The sequence below is a fragment of the Triturus cristatus genome, chromosome 9, assembly GCF_964204655.1.
Source record: "Triturus cristatus chromosome 9, aTriCri1.1, whole genome shotgun sequence".
NCBI lineage: Eukaryota > Metazoa > Chordata > Amphibia > Caudata > Salamandridae > Triturus > Triturus cristatus.
The window spans coordinates 107,397,329-107,420,288 of record NC_140592.1 but is presented as its reverse complement, the minus strand read 5'-3'; the positions used below and the strand labels follow the sequence as shown (position 1 = coordinate 107,420,288).

The following is a 22,960-nucleotide window of genomic DNA, read 5'->3' as shown; positions in this document are numbered from 1 at the left end:
GGAGACCAACCGTATTTAGACATTGATTTAAACTCTCCTTGTCGGGCCGCATTTCTTCCACATACAAATTGGAAAAGAGTGAAACCAAGGTGACCTGGATTTCCTCAATCTTGTTCGTGGTAACCCCTTGGGTGTTGATAACCAACTCCCCGATATGGTTTCATACCCTCTCTGCCCTCGACTTCCATACTAACAGGGCTCTGGCTCTCTCCCCATACTCAAATTGTTGCGAGCATCCCGTTGCCCACCTCTCTCTACATTTGATCTCTAGATTAGCCCTATAGTTTGCTCTAGCTTCCTCCAACAGTTTCGTGTTCTCCTCTCTATTCTGTATATTTCCTGCAGCTTGGTTTCTAATTTCCAATTCTTTCCTTCAAGGTTCTCAGCTCAGCCCTGTATCTTATTATAACATAACATGTGTATTTGTAAAGCGCACGTTGACCCAGAGGTGTCTTGGCGCTGAATAACAGATGTTCATTGTTAACCAACTCAACGGTACTCATTTTATCGACCTCAGATGGATGAAAGGCTGAGTGGACCCTCCGGGATTTGAACCTGTGACCATGAGGTCAAACACAGGCCCCTGCAATGGACGCATTAGTCCACTGAGCCACCAGACTCTAGCTATTCTTATAGGTAACCTGGCTTTGTAGTATGCCTCGCACGTATGTCTTAAAGGTATCCCAAATGACACCCATGGAGGCAGAATGAGCATTATCCAGGAAGAACTTCCGAGTTGTCTTTTTCATAAGGACAGAAACTGATCTTTTCAGCGTCTATCCCCTGTTATACCCCACTCTGATTCCCATTAGTGTAACACTGACTACAGCATGATCGGAGATATGTCCTGGAGATATGAGGACCACTTTTAGTTTCCCAGCCCAGGCTTTATCCACTAACAAGTGATCCAGTCTTGAGAAATTGTTATTTTTTGCTACGAAAGGTGTACCCTCGCTTTAGCCCTATTAAGTATCTCCATGGGTCTACCAACGCCATGTTGTGTAACCTACGTTTAAGGGCTTGTCTTAGACGATTGGGCTTGAGATCCCCGCCTGCTAGAGGACCTATCTAGCGTAGGGTCCAATAGAGTATCAAAATCGCCCCCTATGATTATGGGGATAGTAAACCCAGCCATGGTCAATTGTAGGTCCACAATGTATTGGAGGTCATCTACGTTGGGGCCATAAAAAACAACTTGGGTTTCTTATTGTTTTGGACCTCCGAGAGGCCAAATTTACCTTAAGGGTATTCTTGCCTGACTTTTTCAGGAAAGATCCTCGTGCAGAAGATGGACAAGAAAATTAGTGTTCTATCGAGCACGGGGGCACCTGCTTAGTTTGAATAACGAAAATGTGAATGTGGTCTGCCTGATACCAGATTGCCTCAAAGTTGACACATTTCAAGCATTTAATAAACAAAAGCAAGTGTTCTACATCTGCAAGTCAGTAGCTTATTCCTATTAGTGGAAGTTAAGCCAGGAGGTGGTTTGCTCGTTCCCCCCATAAATTTGTAAAAAACATGGCAATAAACATTTTGATACTTTTTCACATTAACCGCAAATGCATATAAAATACTGCATGCGCCTTAAATGACACCTTACATAAAAAAGCAATGCAAATTAAATTAATTGGTGGGAAATGCGCCCCACCCAATTTGGTTTTTCCTACATAAATGGGTAAATGACAGAGGAAAATGTGCTTTCCTTGCTTGCAGCAGTTCTGAGGGAGTGTCATTGAGGAAGGCATTCTCCATTCAATAAGGGGAATACTTGTAAATCTTCAAGCAAGTTGCCAGGTGGCCAGGCGAATTGAGAGATGCTCATAATACGTTAGGAGGATACAGTTTGCTTGATGTCACTAGCTTACTGTGTGCCCCATTTCATATGTATGTTTTTTTAACAAAAAAAACCCTAGATGGATTTTTTGATCAGGTCCCAGGTTTACAGTGTGACTTCTGAGGTTTTAAAGCTCAGTTACTCAATTATTTTAGGGACTCTATGGAGTTGTCTTCTAGCTCTACAGTAGCATTAACCAGCATTATTTACTGCCATTAATTGAGATTGTTGCCTAAATTTCATGGAACACATTGCAAAGAATTACAAGTGAGGGATTACAACTGGCGTGTGGACAAACAGCCTCCACACCAATTCCCTTAGATTTAATCTGCCTCTGCCTGGATGGAGACAGCATCACAGTACTTTTCACATAGCCAGCAGTCCAGGACTTCTTCAGGGTACTTTTGTGCAAGTACAAAGCACCATAGTGGTCGTTGCACATAGTGCTTTTGTCTAATAAAAGCTTCTTTTAAGACTGCTCTCAGTTTTTTTTTCAATACTAAATGCAGAAGCCTGCATTTATGCTGATCATCAGTTGAGCTGACAGTGACACAAATCTAGACTGTCTGAAGGGCTGCATGCCAAGCTTTATATAATGTGCAGAATCTCACCAAAGATGGAGCTTGGGTATGGGTTTAGTGTTGGTCAGTAGTATGTGGAAAAACAATTAAACAAAGTGTAGCAAATGCCCCTTTTCCTCCGCTTCAAGACATGATTTGTTAATGTGTTTTTACTGATGTCTCCGCCTGTCCAAGAGCAGTGTTCAAATAACGTGACTCTATAAAGAAATGAGTGCTAGAATATAACTTTCCAGCTATTTAATGTTATCTTCCTTAAGGAATGTTGGGTGTTATAAATAAAGCAGTATAAAAGAACGGTTTCACTGTTTTACTACTTATTGCACAGGTGAAAATTGCTTACATCAATTTCCTGAACCATTGCTATGTGGACACTGAGGTTGAAATGAAGGAGATCTATACGAGTAACCACATGTGGAAACTCTTCGAAAACTTCCTAGTTGACATCTGCCGGGTGAGTGTTAAAGAAATTAACTTGTATTAAAATTATTTGAACTGTTAAGTCCTCTTTCTCACTGCAGTAGTTCAGTTTTGTTGGCTGAAAGGATATTGGTGATGTTACTACCTGGTGCCACAGAATTTTCCATGTGACCCCAGTGTTTTTGCAACTTATGCAGCTCTGTCCCATGCTTTATTTTGGGGCTGGTGTTACTGCTTTGAGGTGAGAGGGGGTTAGTCTGAACTAAGCACCAGAGATGAAAAATATCCGAATTGCAGCCCTCTTAGTTTGAAGTCCGACATTCAGTATATTTCTAAACTGAGTCGTTGAAACTAAATGTGCAAACATCCCGCTAATAGCACATTACACCAATAAAAAAAAAAAGCCAAATTAGATATTTAAAATTTTCCATAAAACACTTCAGGGCTTACAGCCTTACCCCTGCTTGCATTGTTCAGCTTTTGAAGTTGAGGAAAACGTTTTGCATCCTGCTTCTTTTGAAGTTGAGGAAACTTGAACTAAAGTGAGGCAGCATAGTCTAAAATCCAGTGCCTTAATGTGCTCTTTTCTAAATGGCAGCTCTCTTGGTAAAAAAAAAACTAATGCAGATTTGTTTCACAGAAAAGTCATCTGAATAAATGACACAGAATCCTTGGACTTGTACCAGAACCATGAAGGGTGCAATCCACTGATTGATAAGCATCACTGGGTTTTGATGCATGTAATCAAAGCGGATTGGCACACTTCAGCTCTCAAAGTGGTTTAAACAGACTTACTTGTTGCTGATCCAGTGCACCCTCTCAGATTTTGATTAAGTTAATCTGCCTTGTTCATGTGTATATTATGGTGTTGAACACATCTGTGATGCTGAGATCAAGTCTGCTGCCTTTATTGCCACTAAGTAGTGAGGCTCCTATAGAGTTTTGGCTAACAATGCTTGCATGGAAAAACCAAAGATCTGTCAGATCAAACATCTCGCTGGAGGCATTTGTGATTGTAGACTTAATTCTCCCTTTTCAGATGAAACTGTGTGCTTCAAGGTGAGATACAACAAGCTGCTTTGTGTCTCTACAGGGATTTCTAGACCTTGTGGGTCAACCACATCAGGCTATCTTGTTTAGTCTGACAAAGAGAATCCTGATTGCTGGAACAATCCCATATTATTCAGTGGGATGCTTTTCCTCGGCTGATCACTTCCCTAGAGTAAGAAGTGGCCACAGCATGGACAGCAGATATTTCTGTAATGTGACTATCTTCATGTGTGGAGACAATGATTCTAGAAACAAACAGGGCAACATAGACGACTAGTTGAGCACTCATGTTTACTGTTGCAAATAAGATAGGGAGGTTCCTAAATTTGGAAACAATACAAGATGATGGCATTCTGTGCCTAGTGAACCATAATGAAACAGGCCAGACCTCTGGAGCTCGTGGTGTGTAGGTTGGCCTGAGGTGTTAAACAAGGAGTGGTTCTAAATGTAAAATGGTGATAACGAATGATATCCGTACCGTCCACAAAAGCTTTACTAATAGCTCAGTTAATGTGGGGTCACTTAATGGTTGAAGGCAATGAACAAAGATATTTAGAGAAATTTCTAACTACTTGATAAATAGCTCATAATTCTTATGTTGGAATGCAGCAAGAATATTTGTAAAAAATTAAATAGTTCTTGCAAAATGTGTCTGAGGTAAAGGGATTAAAAGCTCGAAACAAACTGAAGTTGGCAAATTATCTTAATTGCTACACTGGGGCAATGACATGGTATTGAGTTAATTCAGAACTTGAGGGAAGAAGTTTATCGCAGAGATCTGAAACGCCATACCAGGGTAAATGTCTGGTTATTTGGCCTCCAGTAGGGAACTGAAGTAAACCGGGAGAGGTTTCTTTAGGAATTCCTGCCAAAGCTTTGATTGTGTTGGCAGTTGAGGTTGACTCGTCTCCCTTTAAACCCACACAGTCCCATGTCTGTTCTCTTCCGGGGGATCCTCAACAATAGTCATAAGCATTAGAATATTCCCGCCATGTGCGGGATCCCGGAAACAGTATATTATATGTGCCCCACATATATATATCCATACATATATACCTATATGTATACACAAGCAATTGCAGCCCATAAAACCCTAGAGCTGAACCATGCTGTAAGGAATTTCCACTATACATAAGAAAAAAGCATTATAAACACGAGAAACAACATTATAACTTGTTTGGAAACTGTTTTAATGCTTAGAAAACAGCAGAAATTCTTAGAAAACACTGAAAGCATAGGAAGCTCCCAGGCTGCATTGCAAATACCCAGTCTAAAAAGACTGAAAGGCTAATAGCTGCATAGCAAAAAACTGACACCGTGCCTTTAAGGCACACCTGACCCCCACCTTCCCATCATGCCTCAGGGGTGGCAGTTAGGTCAGTTGTTCTTTCCGGCTCCTTCTGGAAGGATCCTGGCAACAGAGCTCCACTTTTTTCTGAGTTTGTCAAAAAATATTGTCTGTTTTTCAACTGTTTTTTCCCTTACTTCGACGTTTTACATCTAAGAAAGTAAGAGGCTGTCTTTTTTAGGCAGTTTTGGGCATTTTTTCCAACTTAAAATGCCTTCTCTTTTCGATCCTTGCCCTGCTTGTGGCAAGAAGAAGGCCAGGACTGACTATCATAGGGTCTGTATCCTGTGTCTACCGAAGGATCATGATTCCAAGACATGTACTCACTGCCAGAGCCTGTCCAAGAGAACTTTGAAGGACAGAGAGCGAATTCGCATTTATGGCCTGGCACAACCATCCAGAGGGCGATCTCCGGTGAGGAAGGGCTCCAAGAGGCCTAGAGATACATCTAGGAGCAAGTCCTCTCGTCCTTCCGCCTCAGCGTCTGGATCGGCGCTGAGGAAAGATGTTCCGGTAGGTCGTGTTTCTAAGAAGAGACTTTCGACAGCGGGCTCGCCGTCGAGAGCAGGTAAGTCGTCGACGTCGAAGTCCAGACCGCCATCGTCAACTCGGCGACGATCGGCGTCGAGATCTAGAGCCTCTCCGCCGTTGTCAACCCGGCGACGATCGGCGTCGAGGAGCAGGGAACCTCCGCCGTCGTCAACCAGGCGACGATCGGCGTCGAGGAGCAGAGAACCTCCGCCGTCGCCAACCCAGCGGCGATCGGCGTCGAGGAGCAGGGAACCTCCGCCGTCGTCAACCAGGCGACGACCGGCATCGAGGAGTGTCACCCCTCCGTCGTCGAGGGCACGATCCCCTCCGTCGTCGCGGCTCCATCAGCGTTCGACGTCGAGAGACCAGAATCCTCCGCTGTCATCATCCAGACGGAGTCGAGGTTGCCATCCGCGTCGATGTAGAGAGTGGCAGCATCTCCGTCTGCGTCCCCACGGCGTTCGGCGTCGAGGGAGAGAGGACCTCCGTCGTCAGCTTCACATTGCCGTTCGACGTCGAGGCGGCATTCTTCGCCCACTGAACATGGCCGCCGGTCCACATCGAGGCGTCGTTCGACATCGAGAGAAGAGTCCCGGCGAGAAAGAAGGCGACGCCACGGATCGACGTCAAGACCACGCTCGACGTCGAGACAGGCCTCGGACAGGTCGGTGGTCCTGGTGACAGTCGGCTTCGCGCCATTCCTCCTCTCACTCAGGGGCATTTCCACGACCGGCAATTCCACGAGAGCCTGCCAGCCAACCCCGTAGGTCTTCCCCTCAGACTCAAGGGACCATTTCTCTGTCGCCCAGATGGCTGCTGCCAGCACATCATTGGCAGGACTCAGGGGCTACAAGGAGGCTGCGGGAATACGTCAGTCAAGTGCATGACTCTCCGCTGCAACGGCTGGTGGAGGCTGTGGACAGAGCTAGTCCTCCCAGGCCAGCACGTCAGAAGTCGCCTGACAGCAGGCGACGCAGATCGCGCTCCCCCAGGCGGGAGGGGCGTTCATCCGGATCACGGGCTCGTGATCATCACCGGGAGCGGAGGTCACCATCGTCCTCTTCCTCGTCCACCAGGTCCTCCATCAGGGACTATTCACCCACGCTATCGGGCAGCCCAGTGTCCAGGGTCTCGCCCATAGACTACATCACCTACCAGGAGGTGCTGCAGCGGGGAGCGCAGAAGTTGGGGATTGAGATGTCAGTCCCCCACGTCACCACGTCGGTGATTTTTGAAACACTTCACCAGAAGTCTGCCTCTCGTCCACTGCTGCCTTTGGTCCCAGGAATCATGGAACCAGTCATGGACACCTTCCTCACCCCGGTGACCGTCAAAGCGGTTCCGGCTCGTATCCTCAAAAAATACAAGCCAGCTACCTCTGATCCCGTCTTTGTGAAGATGGACCCGCCTGCGGACTCCGTAATAGTGGCTGCTGCAAGAAAGGGTCAGACGGCGTCGGCCTCCTCTTCCGTTCCTCCAGATAAGGAGAGCAGAACCCAGGACTCCTGGGGACGCAGGGCCTGCTCTTCCGCGGCGGCTTCCCTCAAAATCTCCAGCGCGACGGCGCTGTTGGGCAGATACGATAGGGCTCTCTGGGACTCGATGGAGCGATTCAAGTCCAAGCTCCCCAAGGAGGACCAAAAGGACTTCGAAGAGATTGTCACTGAAGGGGCTCTGGTGGCTAATCGGTCGATTAGCACGGCGGCGGATGGTGCGCTACTCTCAGCCCATTCTTACACACACGGCGTGTGCGCCAGGAGGTCGTCCTGGTTGCGGCTGACAGGGCTCAAGCCAGATGAACAGCAACGGATTTTAAACCTCCCGTTCTCTGGCAACTCCCTCTTCGGCACTCACACGGATGAGGAGATGGGGCGCATGAAAACTGAGCTAGACACCCTCAAAGCTGTGGGCTTGGAGAAGAAAAAGGAATTCAAGCGCCGCTTTCGACCCACCCAATGCAAGGGGCCTCAACAGAGGGTTCAAACCCCTCAGTGGTCTCAGAGTAAACCCCAAGGAAAATCGCAGTTTCGAGGCGGAAAATTGGGCAGGGGCAGAGGTGGACACCAGCAGCAGTCCTCCACTACCACAAGAGGAGGAAAGTCATGAGCTGTGGCTTCCTCTACGACCGTTGCCCACTCCAGTGGGAGGAAGTGCGTCACAACATCTAGCAGAGTGGGACAGCATCACAAAAGATCGCTGGGTGCTGAATATACTGCGAAATGGATATGCGCTACGTTTTCAAGCGCATCCGAAAGACATCCCGCCAAAAAGGTCCCGTCCTCACCACTTAAAACTGCTCCAAAAGTAGGTGAGGGCCCTTCTGCAAAAACAGGCCATAGAAAAAGTTCCTCCTTCGCAAGTCGGAAAAGGAGTGTATTCCCGGTACTTCCTTGTGCCCAAAAAAGATCAAGAGCACAAGTTTCGGCCGATTCTGGACCTTCGTCTCCTAAACAAAGTCATCGTCCAGGAGAAGTTCCGTATGTTGGCGCTTCACCAAATATGTCCACATCTGCAAGTCGGGGATTGGATGTGTTCGGTGGACCTCCAAGATGCGTACTTTCACATTGCAATCGCGAAACATCACCGCAGGTACCTGCGGTTTGTGGTTGGAAGCAAGCATTATCAGTACAAAGTCCTTCGACTCAAGTCGGCTCCGCGAGTCTTCACCAAATGTATGGCAGTGGTGGCGGCCTGCCTACACAAGCAGGGTCTCTTCGTCTACCCTTACTTAGACGACTGGTTGCTGAAGGCTCCATCCCAGCAGCAGGTGAAGAAAGACTTCCAGACCTATCTGAGACAGTAGCACGCTCTCGGCCTTCACGTCAACATGGCAAAGTCCGTGCAGCAGCCCACTCAGTCCATCCACTACCTTGGCTCCGTTCTGGACACAAGCGTGGGAAAAGCGTATCCTTTGGGGGAAGAGATTGTCTTCAATGAAGAGGAAATGCAGGCTTATGCAGCAGATGCAGAGGCCGTCAGCCCGGCAGGTAGCATCTCTGCTGGGATCCATGGCGTCCTGCATTTTTCTCATTCCCAACGCCAGACTGCGAATAAGACCTTTGCAGCAAGCTCTGGAGGACCAATGGGATCAGTCCACAGGCCGTTGGAGATCGAATCTCTCTCTCCCAGGTGGCGAAATCTTCCCTTGCATGGTGGACTCGTCAGGACAATCTGATGGTGGGAGTCCCGTTTCACCACCCACTTCCGGTGCAATCGGTGGTGACAGATGCATCGCTGCAAGGTTGGGGGGGCCCACATGGGGTGCCTCCAAATACAGGGTCGGTGGTCTACAAAAGAACAGGGCTACCACATAAATATGCTAGAACTTCGGGCAGTCCACCTTGCTCTAAAGGCGTTCCTCCCAGCAATCAAGGCCGACTCAGTCCTGGTGCAGACCGACAACACCACGACCATGTTTTACCTGAACAAACAGGGCGGGACTCGGTCACGCCCCCTCTCCCTGGAGGCACAGGCGATCTGGCACTGGCTGCTCGCCCGGAACCTCTCGGTAGTGGCAGTGCACCTTCCGGGGGAGTTGAATATCAAGGCAGACGCACTCAGCAGGCACTTCGAAGATCAGCCAGACTGGGTGCTGCACGACGAAGTGGTGGCAGACCTGTTCCATTGTTGGGGTCGTCCAGAAATCGATCTGTTTTCAGACGACGACAAATTCAAAATGCCACGCCTTCGCGTCCAGATTCCACCGTCCAGGGACCAGGGGGAATGCTCTTTTGATGGACTGGTCAGGGACATTTGCCTACGCCTTTCCGCCCCTGCCTCTGATTCCGAAGGTGGTATCCAAGCTGCTCAGATCCGACATGAAGATGATCCTCATAGCTCCGGACTGGCCGCGCCAGTGGTGGTACCCGGACCTTCTCCATCTCTCAGTGCGGCCTAACAGGCGACTGCCTTGCTGTCCAAGATGGGCGGGAGGATTCTGCATCCCAACCTTCCCTCACTGAACTTAACAGCATGGCTCCTGAGGTCCTGCAATACGGACATTTAGGTCTACCACCTGACTGCATGCATATTCTAAAAGAAGCGAAGCGACCTTCCACGAGAGCGTCTTATGCGTTTAAGTGGAAGAGGTTCTTCATTTGGTGTAGGGAGAATCACCTTGATCCTACAAAGGGGCAGGAGGACGTCATCCTTCCTTACCTTCTGCACTTAGCTAGATCAGGCTTGAAGTATGCATCCATCAGGGTCCATTTGTCTGCCATTACAGCTTACAGGAGGTCTCCCAGTCAACCTTCCTTTTTCCAGATGCAGGTGGTCAAGGACTTCTTGCAGGGGTTGAAGAAAGTTTACCCCCCTGTTCGAAACCCTTCTCCTCCGTGGGAGTTAAACTTAGTGTTGTCCAAGTTGATGGGCCCACCTTTTGAGCCGATCCACAGAGCTTCCTTACAGCATCTGTCTGGGAAGGCCCCTTTTCTGGTAGCCATTACATCGGCACACAGAGTAAGCGAAATCCAGGCTCTCTGTACTAAAGAGCCGTACACAGTTTTTCACCAGCACAAAGAGGTCTTAAGGGCACATCCATCTTTTCTCCCTAAGGTAGTGTCTGATTTTCATATTAATCAGTCCATTTCTCTGCCATCCTTCTTCCCGAATCCAGCGACCCCGGCTGAGCGGTCGCTCCACTCCTTAGACCTCGAGGTTACTTAAATTCTACCTGGCAAGTACCAAAGGCATTAGGAAGACGGATCAACTGTTTGTCAACTATGGCGCCATGAGAACAGCCTTCCCAGCAGCTAAGCGATCCATTTCCAGATGGATTGTTTCCTGCATTACCCTAGCCTACCAGCTGGCGAAAAGGCCCTTACCTTTGGCCCCTAAGGCTCATTCTACTAGGGGGAAAGCGGCCACAGTAGCTTTCTTGCATGACGTTCCAATGGCAGAGATCTGCAAGGCGGCCACTTGGAAATCGGTTCACACCTTTACCAGGCACTACTGCCTTGAATCCGATTCCAGGGCGGATGCCCAAGTAGGCCAAGCCTCCTTGAGGAACCTGTTTGGGTAGCGGGGTCTATCTAAGCATACTGTTCCTTCTCTGTTTTTCTTTCCTTTGCCCGCAGGGTGATGAGGTGAGGCTCGCTATTCTATTCTAATGCTTATGACTATTGATGAGGATCCCCTGGAAGAGAAGGATTAGTTACTTACCTGTAATCCTAGTTCTCTTCCAGGGGTATCCTCATCAAAGTCATAAGCAGCCCTCCCGCCTCCCCGGGCAAAGGTGTGATAGTTTTCAGAGGTTATTATTTCTTTGTGCCATGACTTTTCAGTCTCCGCAAAGAACTGACCTAACTGCCACCTCTGAGGCATGATGGGAAGGTGGGGATCAGGTGTGCCTTAATGGCACGGTGTCAGTTTTTTGCTATGCAGCTATTAGTTAGCTTTTCAGTCTTTTTAGACTGGGTATTTGCAATGCAGCCTGGGAGCTTCCTATGCTTTCAGTGTTTTCTAAGAATTTCTGCTGTTTTCTAAGCATTAAAACAGTTTCCAAACAAGTTATAATGTTGTTTCTCGTGTTTATAATGCTTTTTTCTTATGTATAGTGGAAATTCCTTACAGCATGGTTCAGCTCTAGGGTTTTATGGGCTGCAATTGCTTGTGTATACATATAGGTATATATGTATGGATATATATATGTGGGGCACATATAATATACTGTTTCCGGGATCCCGCACATGGGCGGGAATGTTCTAATGCTTATGACTTTGATGAGGATACCCCTGGAAGAGAACTAGGATTACAGGTAAGTAACTAATCCTTCAGTCACTCCTAGAGCTCTTCAACTCTGGGATGAATCTGGTGTTATTCCTTCACACCATGTATATGTTCAGGAGAAGCATGGTCCCCTCTTGTGAGCTAAATGGGGCCCCTGGGATTCACTTTCAGGGCTTTTTTGACACCGTACTATCAGTCTCCCTTCACTCTATTTCTTACACTGTTACCAGTGACCTGAGCCCCTATGTCATATAAAACTCCAGCTGGTTTTGGGCGATTTTGGCCACCAAATATGAACTGCTGAATGAACTTGGAGGTAATTTACAAAAGCTACCCTTCTTTGCAGGTATGCAACAACACAAGTGACCGGAAGCATGCAGACATTATTCTGGAGCAATACGTGACTGAAACAGTGATGAGCATCGTAAACACTTTCTTTAGTTCGCCCTTTTCTGATCAGAGCACCACTTTGCAGGTATGGTCTGCGCTTGAGTGCAGCAAGCATACCTACATTACAGTGTAAATGAAAATATTTTTATGCAGTTTGTTTTAGCTTGTGGATGCAACATTCAAATGTATAATTGCCTTACAAGTAGAATGTCCGTTTCTTTTCCTGTAGAACCAACAAGGATTGTAGTATGTCTCTTTGGGTTTAACCCATTTCATTTCCATTGTGACCCTTTTATGCGGTGATCATCAGCTTCAGTCTCATCGTAATAATGTGAAGAGTTTGATGTGGTAGGGTGTCTAGGAGTGAATGCTAGCATTTCATTGAAGGTACAGTCTCATTCTTTTCAACATTAGTATTTGATTGTCAGTTTTAGTTATCCTCTTTTAGTTGCCCCTATTGTAGACCTGGCTTGCTACCGAAGACACTGTAGAACATGGTCTCAAAATATTTGTGTTTGTGGAGGTGCAACAATCTGGATTGTGATGTGTGCTATGCAGATTAGATGAACACCGGTTACGGAAAATAGACTTGTATATAGGTTATAGAAAGTAAGATGTTAGGGTAAAAATGGACCGTGGTAGAAGTTACATTCTTTGAAAACGAGCCAGCAAGCCATTGACCAAAATGTAGCAAAGCAATGTGGATAGGACAAAAGTGACATGAGTGTATATTGGTAATTCAAATAAGGGTAGTAAATGGGTTGAATCTACTTTTGACTGGGGGTGGCTTAAGTAGCTGTTGGATAAATTACAAATTGAGGGAGGATGCGGCGGATGAGGAAACTAGTAGTTGGAGGTTACTGTTTATGTAAAGGTCCTGCCCTGCAGACCTGGCCCTGTATACCTAAAAACCTTACTCCTGTGTGGTTGGAGGTTATGCAGATGGGGCTCATGCAGTTGATGATAGGGAAGTCCTGGAATAACATTTTACGCCAGGAAGTGTCTGATGGTGAAAGGACACCATGCAGAGAGCATATGAGAAATGATTGTTGGAATTGAAGGGGATTGGGCCATGTGTTAAGCATACAATCTCATATGGTTGCACCTCATAATAAATTAAAAGAACCCAGGTCACATATAGCAGTTCAAGCCGTTTAGCGATTTGTTCCCTGCCATGATTAGGACACTTATTTAATAACCGTGATGCATTTTTCTTTTAGCAGCCCTTGATGTTGACCAAGGTGATAGAGGTATTTTCAGTGATTTCATGAGTCACTTTGGGTTTCTACACAGGGTTTAGAGAAATAAATTTGCCTCTAAGGATACGTGGTGAAGGGTGTCCTTGCTGAGACGGATGTTGTGGGAGTATGTCGCACGTGTGGGGGGAGCGCATGCTGTCAGCCAATGGTCATTGACATCTCACGGGTGGACAAATTATATTATGGCAAGGTGGTTGTGCCTTACATGGAGGGCATGTTTGGTTGGTTTTGAATCTTTTGACACAGGGTGAAAGGAACTTCAGTTTAAGTGGTGTGCAAGGGGATTTGTACTTTGTCAGCCTCATGACCGCTTTGCTTCTGGTTTACCTGTGTGCAGCCAACCAAGAGCAAAAGTGCACATCGCCTCAGTCACTTCACTGATTGGTTTGATTATAGGACCGTATTCCAAAACTAATATCATGCAATGTCACTTCTGTTTCACATGGGTGGTATTCCTGGAAGACTTCTGCAACAGTCTTTCTTGGTTAAATTAATTGCAATTTCTGCCAGAGGGCTGTGGCAGATGTTTTCTGCACTGTTACTTTTGGTACCTTAACTGGTATTCAGATCTGATTCTATCTAATATTTTGTCTCTTAGACCCGCCAGCCTGTATTTGTGCAGTTGCTACAAGGAGTGTTTCGGGTGTATCACTGCAACTGGCTTCTGCCTGTTCAGAAGGCATCTGTGGAAAGCTGCATCAGGGTGCTGTCTGACGTAGGTAAGGCCTTATGTTCGGTGCATTATAGAGTTGACCAGCCATCCATGAAATGCTTTTTGTGTTTTAAGATCTTTATTGAAGACTCTTCAGGTGCACAGTTAAATCTCTGTTCAGTGGGCTGTACTGGCATGCTCAATCTTAACTGACATTCTATTCAAGGGGAACATTATGGATATTTTCCAAAGCATGGGTGCCATTCAGATGGTTGAATGATTAAGGCTTGATGTTGAAAAGAACCATCATTGAATAACTGCGTTGGTGTTCTCCATCAAATGTTTTGGAAAGTATAAGATAGAGGAATGTTTATAAGCCAAGTTGTGTAGGCAACTATTTCCAGACATTTGTGTACAATCTTACCTGAACATGAGGGAATTTGTGGGGGGTGTTGGTGCTGTGGTGTTTTTGACATAGGTATAATACAATTGCTGGACGGACTTATTGGGGTGCTCTTCCGCATCTGTCAGTAGCCATCATAGAAGATTGTAGAGTAGTGTACTGCATGAGAGCTGCTATAGTTTCAGCTGCTTGAAAGGTTTTGTTTCTAACAGGTTTGGACCTTTATGCCTATTCACATAAAATGTTTGTTACTGTAGTGTATGGCACTTTAAATGTCAGTCTATAGAAACTCCAAAGATTACAACATTGGATTGAAATACATGAGACAAAGTTGCTAACAACTGGTAATCCTTCTTGGTCACAATCCATGTCAGTGGGATCAGCCATGTACAAATCGATATTGAGCCCACTTCACTCGTTAGAGTCTATCCTAAATTGCCAGTTTGTGTTCCCTGTGCACAGAAACCTAAACAAAGGTCAGTACAGACTGGCCGGATGCTGCTGCTGTTGAAAGTGAGACAATTGTCATTTTGTTAAAGGCACACTGGTGACATTAGAGACTAAAAAGATTGTAGAGATACCTAGAGGTGTTGGTATTTTCTGTCTAGCAATGCATGTATTGTTTGAGCTGAACACTCACATTAAAAGGGCTGAAAGTAAGAAACTGTTTGCTGGTTAAAGATGTGTGCTCATGTTGTGACTTTATTCAAAAAAGACTTGCAACCAGAAAGTTCTTTCAGAGCCGGTCATAAAATAACTTTTTTTCAACAAAGGAATTTTTCTCTTAATCTAAGAAGTCTAATCATAGGAAAGTCTTTCTCGTACCAGGATGTTAACACTTTCTTAGGAAAAAGTCTAAAAGTAGGCTCCTGTCCTCACTATATTCTGTGGGTTAATCGACATCTACAGAAGTCTGACTCTCCACCAAAAGAAACTCCTCATTTCTCAGAGGTCCCTCATGCTTGATTTAGGTCATGAGGTGTTGGAAGGTCCCTAAATCTAACTTGGGCAGTTGGCATTTATGGAACTCTTCATGCTAGAAGAAAAATATTTGCCAAGAACTGAATTACCTGACTGAGCATACTTGTCTGTTCTGTACACATATTTTTGCACAGTTTGCTAAATTAGGGTTATCAAAGAATTGGAGGGAGAGAACTTTTCTTCTGAGCTTTTTTTTTTTTTTTAAAGATCTCTACTTCCTCAGAAATTCACTTCCCTGGAGAGTTTATTGGCACATACCTCGCTGTGTGGTGCTATACTGATTTGGGGTTGACTTGGGGACGAAGTTTAAGCTACATTTTTCCGTTTTTATTATGCTATGCCCCATAAGTGGTGCAGAAAGTATGTAATTGTTCTGTTAGTGCTTGAAGTGTTGTACATCATTACCTTTAGTAACTGTTCTGAAGATGTGAGATTTGTGTTAGAACTTGACTCATGTGGGGACGGTGACCACCCATCTCAAGAAATAATCACAACCCTTGTCAGGGTGAACCTGCAAAGTCCCTACATTAACCTGATATCAAACCTCTTTTGACTTTGGCACAGAAGACAGACTTAACTTAAGGCAATAAGTATTTATGCAGTAATTAAACAGTAATAAACAGCTAAACAGTTAAAATCCCAAACTGAATTAGAAAAATATACAAAAGGACAATAATTCAATAAGGGGAGTGTGGGACATGGGTGCAGTTTGACGCTGACCGTGATGGAGCTCGGGATCAGATATATTAACCAGGTGCACCATGGTCCAACATTTTACATTCTGACTTTAGCCCTCCTTTAAGTCCCAATATACCATAGGAGTACAATTCTAAAGACACCCAGGACATCCGGGGTGGCGCTTGGAGACTCACAGGCTATCAGTCAGGGTCCAGTCTAGGTCCTGTTGCCACTGATCATCTGGGCATGTGCAAGAAATGCCTTTTGTAACGCATCTCTGTAGTTGGATCAGGAGGTAAATTTTATGACAATTGGAGTCCACTTCTTTGACCTGGGTAAAAGAGGGAGCAGGCTCTGTTCTTTAGGTCTCCTTTCAGGTCTCATACTGCAGTTCCTGTCATCTTCTGCAGGTCAAACAAGTGTTCTTAAGGGGGTATCTAGAGGTGCCACATTTATGCCTGGCAGGAGCTAGTGGGTGGAAATGACTCCTGGACATGCCCTAACCAATGTTAAGGTTCCCAATGTCAGGACTGCCTCCCTGGGGAGTTCTATAAAACGTACAAAGACCTATTAATACCACATTTAGCAGAAATGTATGAGGAAGCATATGAAGAAGGTAGACTCCCCTTCTCCCTGAGGGAAGCACTCTTAGTGACGATCCCAAACCAGATAGATATATCAAGATGCGAATCATATCGTCCCCTGTCGTTGATAAATATTGACACACAGATTCTGGCCTAAGTCATTGCAACTAGAATACAGCTCCTGCAGGAGAAGCTAGTACTGCCTGATCAAGTGGGATTTGTACCCACCAGATCCACAACCCAAAACTTACGCTCCATCTTTGCCTTGTACCATCACTTAGATCCAGAATTGCCGGCAGCGCCAGCACTGCTGGATGCTGCAAAGGCTTTTGATTCGGTGGAATGGCCATTTGTTTGTAGTACTACGTAGGATTGGGTTCCCAGAACGTTGTATCAGATGGATAGAGATCTTAAATCACGCCCCCACAGCTAGGATTAAACTGAATGGACAAGTATCTGACCATTTTGAAGTGAAAAGAGGGACGAGACCGGGCTGCCCACTATCGCCGATCTTGTTCACTTTGATTCTGGAGCCTCTTGCCTGCAGGATACGTCTGTGTCACAGGGAAGCTGCCCTACAGTTTAGCCTACGCCCCCTCAGCATATCCTTATATGCTGACGACATGGTATTATTTACGCGACACCCTGATATACATTTAAACAATCTTATCAGAGAATACATCCGCTTTGAACAATACGCTGTGTTTAGAATTAACTGGGACAAATTGGTGGTTATACCACTAACGCCAGCCACGACTCAACCAGAACTAGATTATCCCCTGAAATGGCAAACTGACCCGGTGAAATACTTAGGCGTATGGATACATAGAGACCCCGACCTTGTCATTAGGGAAAACTATGGTAGGGCAATGACTAGGCTGGATGAGCAAATAACTAAATGGATACGGATGCCCCTGACACTGGCAGATAGAATTGCGCTGCAAAATGATTGTATTGCCCCGATTTTTATACCTATTTAATAATATCCCAATCTAGTTGACACAAGCTTACTTCGTAGGGCTGCGGTCCATGATGCAGAAGCTGACGTGGGCGGGGAAACAGGCTAAGATCAGCTGGACTATACTGACGAAACCGTATCATATGGGGGGTTTTGGAGCCTTTCTTTGTAAATGCAAGCTGCTCTACCATGGGCCAAGAAGCATATAGTTTACTCCCCAGACCTTTAGGAAGACGTTTTGGGGTTGGGGGATGGCGGGGGGGGGGGGGAGCCTGCTTTCCGGTCTTTTACCAGCAAATCTATTTTAATTTTACCCTTCTCTGATCTTTGGTAAGCAGGCTGGGTAGAGGGAAAGGCCACCAGACAAGCCATCCCCAGCAAATAGAGCCACAGAATATTGCGCGTCAATACTAGTAGCTTAAAATGCTACTTGGGGACGTCATGACATTTGCCCTTAAACGCATTTTTGGAAGATAACCAGGTGTTGATCTTGTTCTTTTGGGTCTTGAGTAGATTGCACTTGTGTGTAAATGTGACTTCCATTGTGGCTTAATTGCAACCCTGGAAAGGTAGTTTGCGGCCATGTAAAGTAGGATTCAGAAAGCTGGCATTATTAATAGAGTACTATATGCCTTGACTTGCTGCTGCTTACAAGAGATTGTAACATTTACGGGCGGGGAAAGAAGGAGACTGTTGTAGGGTGGGCAGCCTCCAATGGTTTGGTTTCAGTGCATGGAATGATAATGTGTAAACAGTCTTGTCCTGCAGCACATTTGTAGAGAGGTAGTTTGAAAAGGTATGTGTTCAGTCCTAAACTTGTGAGTGAAACACAAGACACTTAACATCGAGGAGAACGGTGAGATGGAGTTAAATACTTTAACAAAATTGTTTGGAGGGTATATTGTATTTGCAGATCTTTTTAGTATGAGCGTTAATGTACTTGAGCACTTGCATAGTACTCAACACTTCAGGGGTGCGTCTCTGAACACTTTACATACTTATGCAGAAATGTCTTAAGGTAAGGCGCTAAAGGTGTTGAAGGTTTACATCGCAAATCGTACAATTCCGAAAGGAATGTTTGAGCAAGTACTCAAACCTTGACCCCGCTTTTGTCCAACAAGGTAACTCCCTGCCACATGATCTCTATGGTTAGGTTCAGTGCAGTTTTCCCTTCTGCCACTGGTATACGCAGTGCTCCATTGCTTCAGAGCTGGGTTTCTGCTATATGCATTCCTTTACTTCTATCCCTACAAGGATTGACTGCTCATTTATTTGTCCTCCCAAAACAATGGAGGGATGTGCTTGGGGAACTGTTGTAAAACAATGGAAGAATTTGCCTGGGGAACAATTGTAAAGCAATGGGGGTGTGCTTAGGGAACTGTTGTGAAACAATAGAAGGATGTGCTTGGGAACGTTTATGAAGCAATGTGGATGTGCTCGGGGAACAATTATGAAGCTATGGGGTTGTGCTTGGTACACAATTATGAAAAAATGGGAATGTGATTAGGGAACATTTTATGAAGCAATGGGAATGTGCTTAGATGATTGAAGTTATAAACCATATTTGACGTGAGAGGCCGCCTGGATGCAAGCATTAGGTGCAGCTGCTTGACGTTTTGTTATTGACCATACGGAGATGTGAGGAGTAAAAATGCAGCCAAATATTAGGCTTGGGATAGCATTTGGGTCAAGGAAATTATAAAGTGCTTTAAAAGGGGTGGTTGAAGCCCGGAAGGTGGGGACCATGGGCTTTTGCTCAATTTTCTGGTTCTTGAATAAGAACCCTGGACAGGCATAGTTGTATGTGCCAGACAGTTTATTTTTTTTATTTTTTATTATTAGACCAAGACAAATACCTTGAACTAATAGACAGTTCTGTTGGCTCTTTCAAAGAAGGCATCTCTTGTCTATTGTTTGGGGCTGGAGTCAGATTTTGGGTTCATTCTAAATGTTCTCTGTTGGCGTATTCTCAGACATAGATGAACACTGCTCAGTTGATTTAGGGTTCCCTGGGATTGTTCTAAATGTGTACTAAAGCACATGTATAGGGTGGCCAAGTCCCCGTGGGTGACTTGGACTCTGGCTTGCACAACTATATATGTAATATACACGAATTATAACCAATTATAACATTTCTTCAAGCAATGTTTTACTAGAACTCTTTAGACATTTCACAATTCATGCCTTTATGATTATTTCACATTCAAACAATACAAATTGTTGTACAGCAAGTATATAGTCAATGATTACACAATGAAGTTAAATCAATACGACGCCAAATGCATTTCGGGACAAATGGTCCCTTCATCAGGGACAAAACCTGTAAATGTGAAGGGAAACTCATCAATTGATGTGCAACACATGCTGAAAATGTTCTCATGACAATTGGTTGACCGTTTTAACAATCGTGGACCATGAACCCTGTAGTGATCTTAATCTTATTAAACACCCTAGTGATCGCCTTTGTGTGTGACATGCTTCCAAATATATAATCTCTTACTTCATTGCGCGATGGCAGTGCAAAAATTCCTAAACTCTCTGGCGGGTAACCTGACAAACGGATAAGCAAATCAATATGTCTGCTTAAATTACACAAGCGTACCCCTCTCTGAATACACAGCCGCGTACCTTTGGCAAAAAGAGGTCACCTTTCCTGTCCGTAACGTGTCTTAAAATGTGAAATCAAGCGGTACAGTCTGGCGGGAAAAATACAATGGTGTTACTCGTCACTTATTCTTAAAACACCAGTACAACTTAGTTCTATGCATCCTAAAAGTTCGACACATACCTTTATCTTAAGCCGCATATATTAGTAATCCATATGTTAGGCAGACATAACACTAGCGTAGCACACTGATCGGTTAAGTTAAGCTTTAACATGCAAAAAATTCAGTGTGCACAATTCACCAACACAATCTATTGTTACTAAAGCACATGGACATATGTAATTTTTCCATTTGTGCGGTTATCCTGTTCCTTGGAGTTTGGTGTTTCCTGGAAAATAGTTGGTGTGCTCCAGAATGTAATCTACATTTTTCTCCAAGATGTGAAAGTGATCTACCTGAGCAGGAGAATTGATAAGGTATTCAGAATGGTAACCCACTTGATAAAAGCAGTCTTGCAGTGCTTTCATCCAGCTTGGACATGGATTGTAACTTTTCATACGAAAGTGTTTCAGTCAAATTGTTTGCTTTAGGATTCAGGTACGATAGTTGCACTGAGCTTTTTATGATTGATTGGAATACAGTGTAATCACATTTCCTGGTCTACCTTATGGTTCTTGTATTTTTTTTTAATAAAACATTTTATTAGTTTACAAAACCACAAAAAATCTAAACCACAATGAAGTGATCAGTCTGTAGTAGTAAAGTGCATGTCCCTTTCTATATGGCACATACGCAGACCCCCTCCTTTTATGGTTCTTGTATTTCAAGTCTTGACTTTTGTCTGATCTTTGCAGCCAAAGGGCGAGCTATTGCCATTCCAGTGGACTTGGACAGTCAGGTCAACAATCTTTTCCTGAAGTCTCACAACATTGTTCAGAAGACGGCTATGAACTGGAGGATGTCTGCCCGCAATGCTGCTCGCCGAGATTCTGTCCTGGCAGCTTCGAGGGATTACAGGAACATCATCGAAAGGTTACAGGTAATGGCAAAGCGTTTAGGTTAGTTTTAGAACTCTGGGAGCTGACAAGTGCATATAATTAATACCTAAGGCGATCCAGTAGGATATGTATGTGAATATACAAGTTTAGAGACGGTATTTCTCCTACTTGGCAGAGGAACCGTTAAATCACTGACCTGCCAGTCTGCAGATGTCTAAAGTGCTGGAAAGGTAATCGTCTTTACAATAAGCAATTTTTCTTTTCATTTATCAAAGCTTTGCAAAGCAAGGCATGTTGGTAGAAGGTCTTTGCACCTTCTCTTGCTTTTTTAAACTGCTGTGTAATGTGGTTGTACTTAAAAAAAAAAAAACAGAACACTAATCATTGATAGGTTCTGTACTTTAGGAAGTTTTCACCACTATTTATTTTCTCAAGCATTTTGGTTTTCTAGGTAGTTTTGGTTTCTGTGGTTTGAGAGTTGCTGGACCAGTTTAAACTCCTTTTGCTGGAGACTTGAAACCCTTTAATGTAGTCATTAACTCGCATTTCGTTGCTTGTCCCTTGGAGATGGAGAATATAGGGTTGTTTCCAATGTGTCCTCATCCTGTTTTCTCTGGCAGACCTGCATAGTTTTTTTGCTGGTTTAAAGCAACATGGATGTCATCGAAGGAGGCTGGTGAGATGGGTGTCTCTGTGCTTGTGTGAGATTCCACCTTGTTTCAGAAGGAGATGGTTATCCAGTATTGGGGTATTTTTCATAGATTGACATGCCTGAATCATTCCCCGTCGCCGAGGCGGAAGTCCCACAGTAAATTACAAAAGTAGTGCCATAAGTAAATAACAGTAGTAGGCTTAAAGAAAAAGGCGTAAGGCCTAAATCTTAGAATCCTTTCTACATCATTATAGTAAAAAGAACCAAAAGTTAGCTCCAACCAATCCGCTACCAGCACCCTCTAGTACACTCAACAGAATCAGTTCTCCTCAGATTTTCACCGCACGTCATGTGCAAGGGAGTCTCCCTGAGTGCCTACTCAGTTCTACACCATCTCTTCAGGATGTCTGACAAGAAAGCTCTTTAAACCCTGCAGGACCTGTGATAAGAAGAGGGTCCATGTTGATGACCAGCATAAGGACTGCATTTACTGTCTTTATCCTAAGCATGTTGCGAAAGATTGCAGGATCTGCCGTACTTTCCCGACTAAGACTCTTAGGGGTAGAGAGGCAAGACTGCTTTTATGGCTTAAATCTTCCTCGGCTGTGGAGGATGACAGAGCCTCAACTTCTAGTAAAAGAGCTAGATCCCATGACAGCTCTTCAAGTGAGGGAAGAAAACCTAAAACTTCCCATGATGTTTCTGACCCTTCACAGAGGTCACCTAAGCTTTCCTCTGGGTTAACGCTGTCGCCACCCTCTACATCGGTCAAGGAATCTGAGAGGCTGTCTACTTCAAAAACCATGAGAAAAAGCCAGGTTAAATCTCACGTTGATTCCATAGTCTACGATTACTGGGACTTCTTCTGCCCCATCATCGACTGCTACTGTCTCGACGACGGCCATGACTTCACCTATTGTGTCTACTAGGATTTCTATCACAACTAGGAAGCCTGTTCATGAAGAATCGTCGACTAGGAAGTCATCGACTTGGTCTCCGTCGACGTCGAGCCCATCGACGAAGGTTCCGTCGACGAAGCCTCCACCGTCGGCGAAGGTACTATTATCGATTAAGTCTACGTCTGCCTTGTCGATGTCGACAACTGTCCTGTCGACAACCGCATCAGCAAAGATCCCATCCACGAGCCCGTCGACGACGACAAGCCCGTCAACTACGACTTTACCAACTCAATCTCAAGTATCAACAATGGTACTTTTGCCTTAACAATCAACACCCATATCGGCAACTTTTCAACTTAAAACTTTTCAAAGACAGGATTACAGTAAAATATCTCCACTTTTGCCATCTCAC

At 44.9% G+C, this 22,960-nt stretch overlaps 1 protein-coding gene across 5 annotated transcripts in view; it reads left to right on the top strand.

Annotated features, from left to right (window-relative positions):
* The window catches only part of ITPR1 (inositol 1,4,5-trisphosphate receptor type 1), a 1,957,366-nt gene that overhangs the window by 1,070,560 nt on the left and 863,846 nt on the right, over window positions 1–22,960 (top strand). For 3 of the 5 annotated variants that reach the window (XM_085624509.1, XM_085624508.1, XM_085624507.1), the window contains 5 exons: window positions 2,741–2,866; window positions 11,835–11,963; window positions 13,099–13,128; window positions 13,736–13,856; window positions 20,854–21,038. In XM_085624509.1, the coding sequence (XP_085480635.1) occupies window positions 2,741–2,866; window positions 11,835–11,963; window positions 13,099–13,128; window positions 13,736–13,856; window positions 20,854–21,038 (591 nt within the window). The remainder of the gene's footprint in view (window positions 1–2,740; window positions 2,867–11,834; window positions 11,964–13,098; window positions 13,129–13,735; window positions 13,857–20,853; window positions 21,039–22,960) is intronic. The other 2 variants (XM_085624511.1, XM_085624510.1) reach the window with 1 other exon arrangement.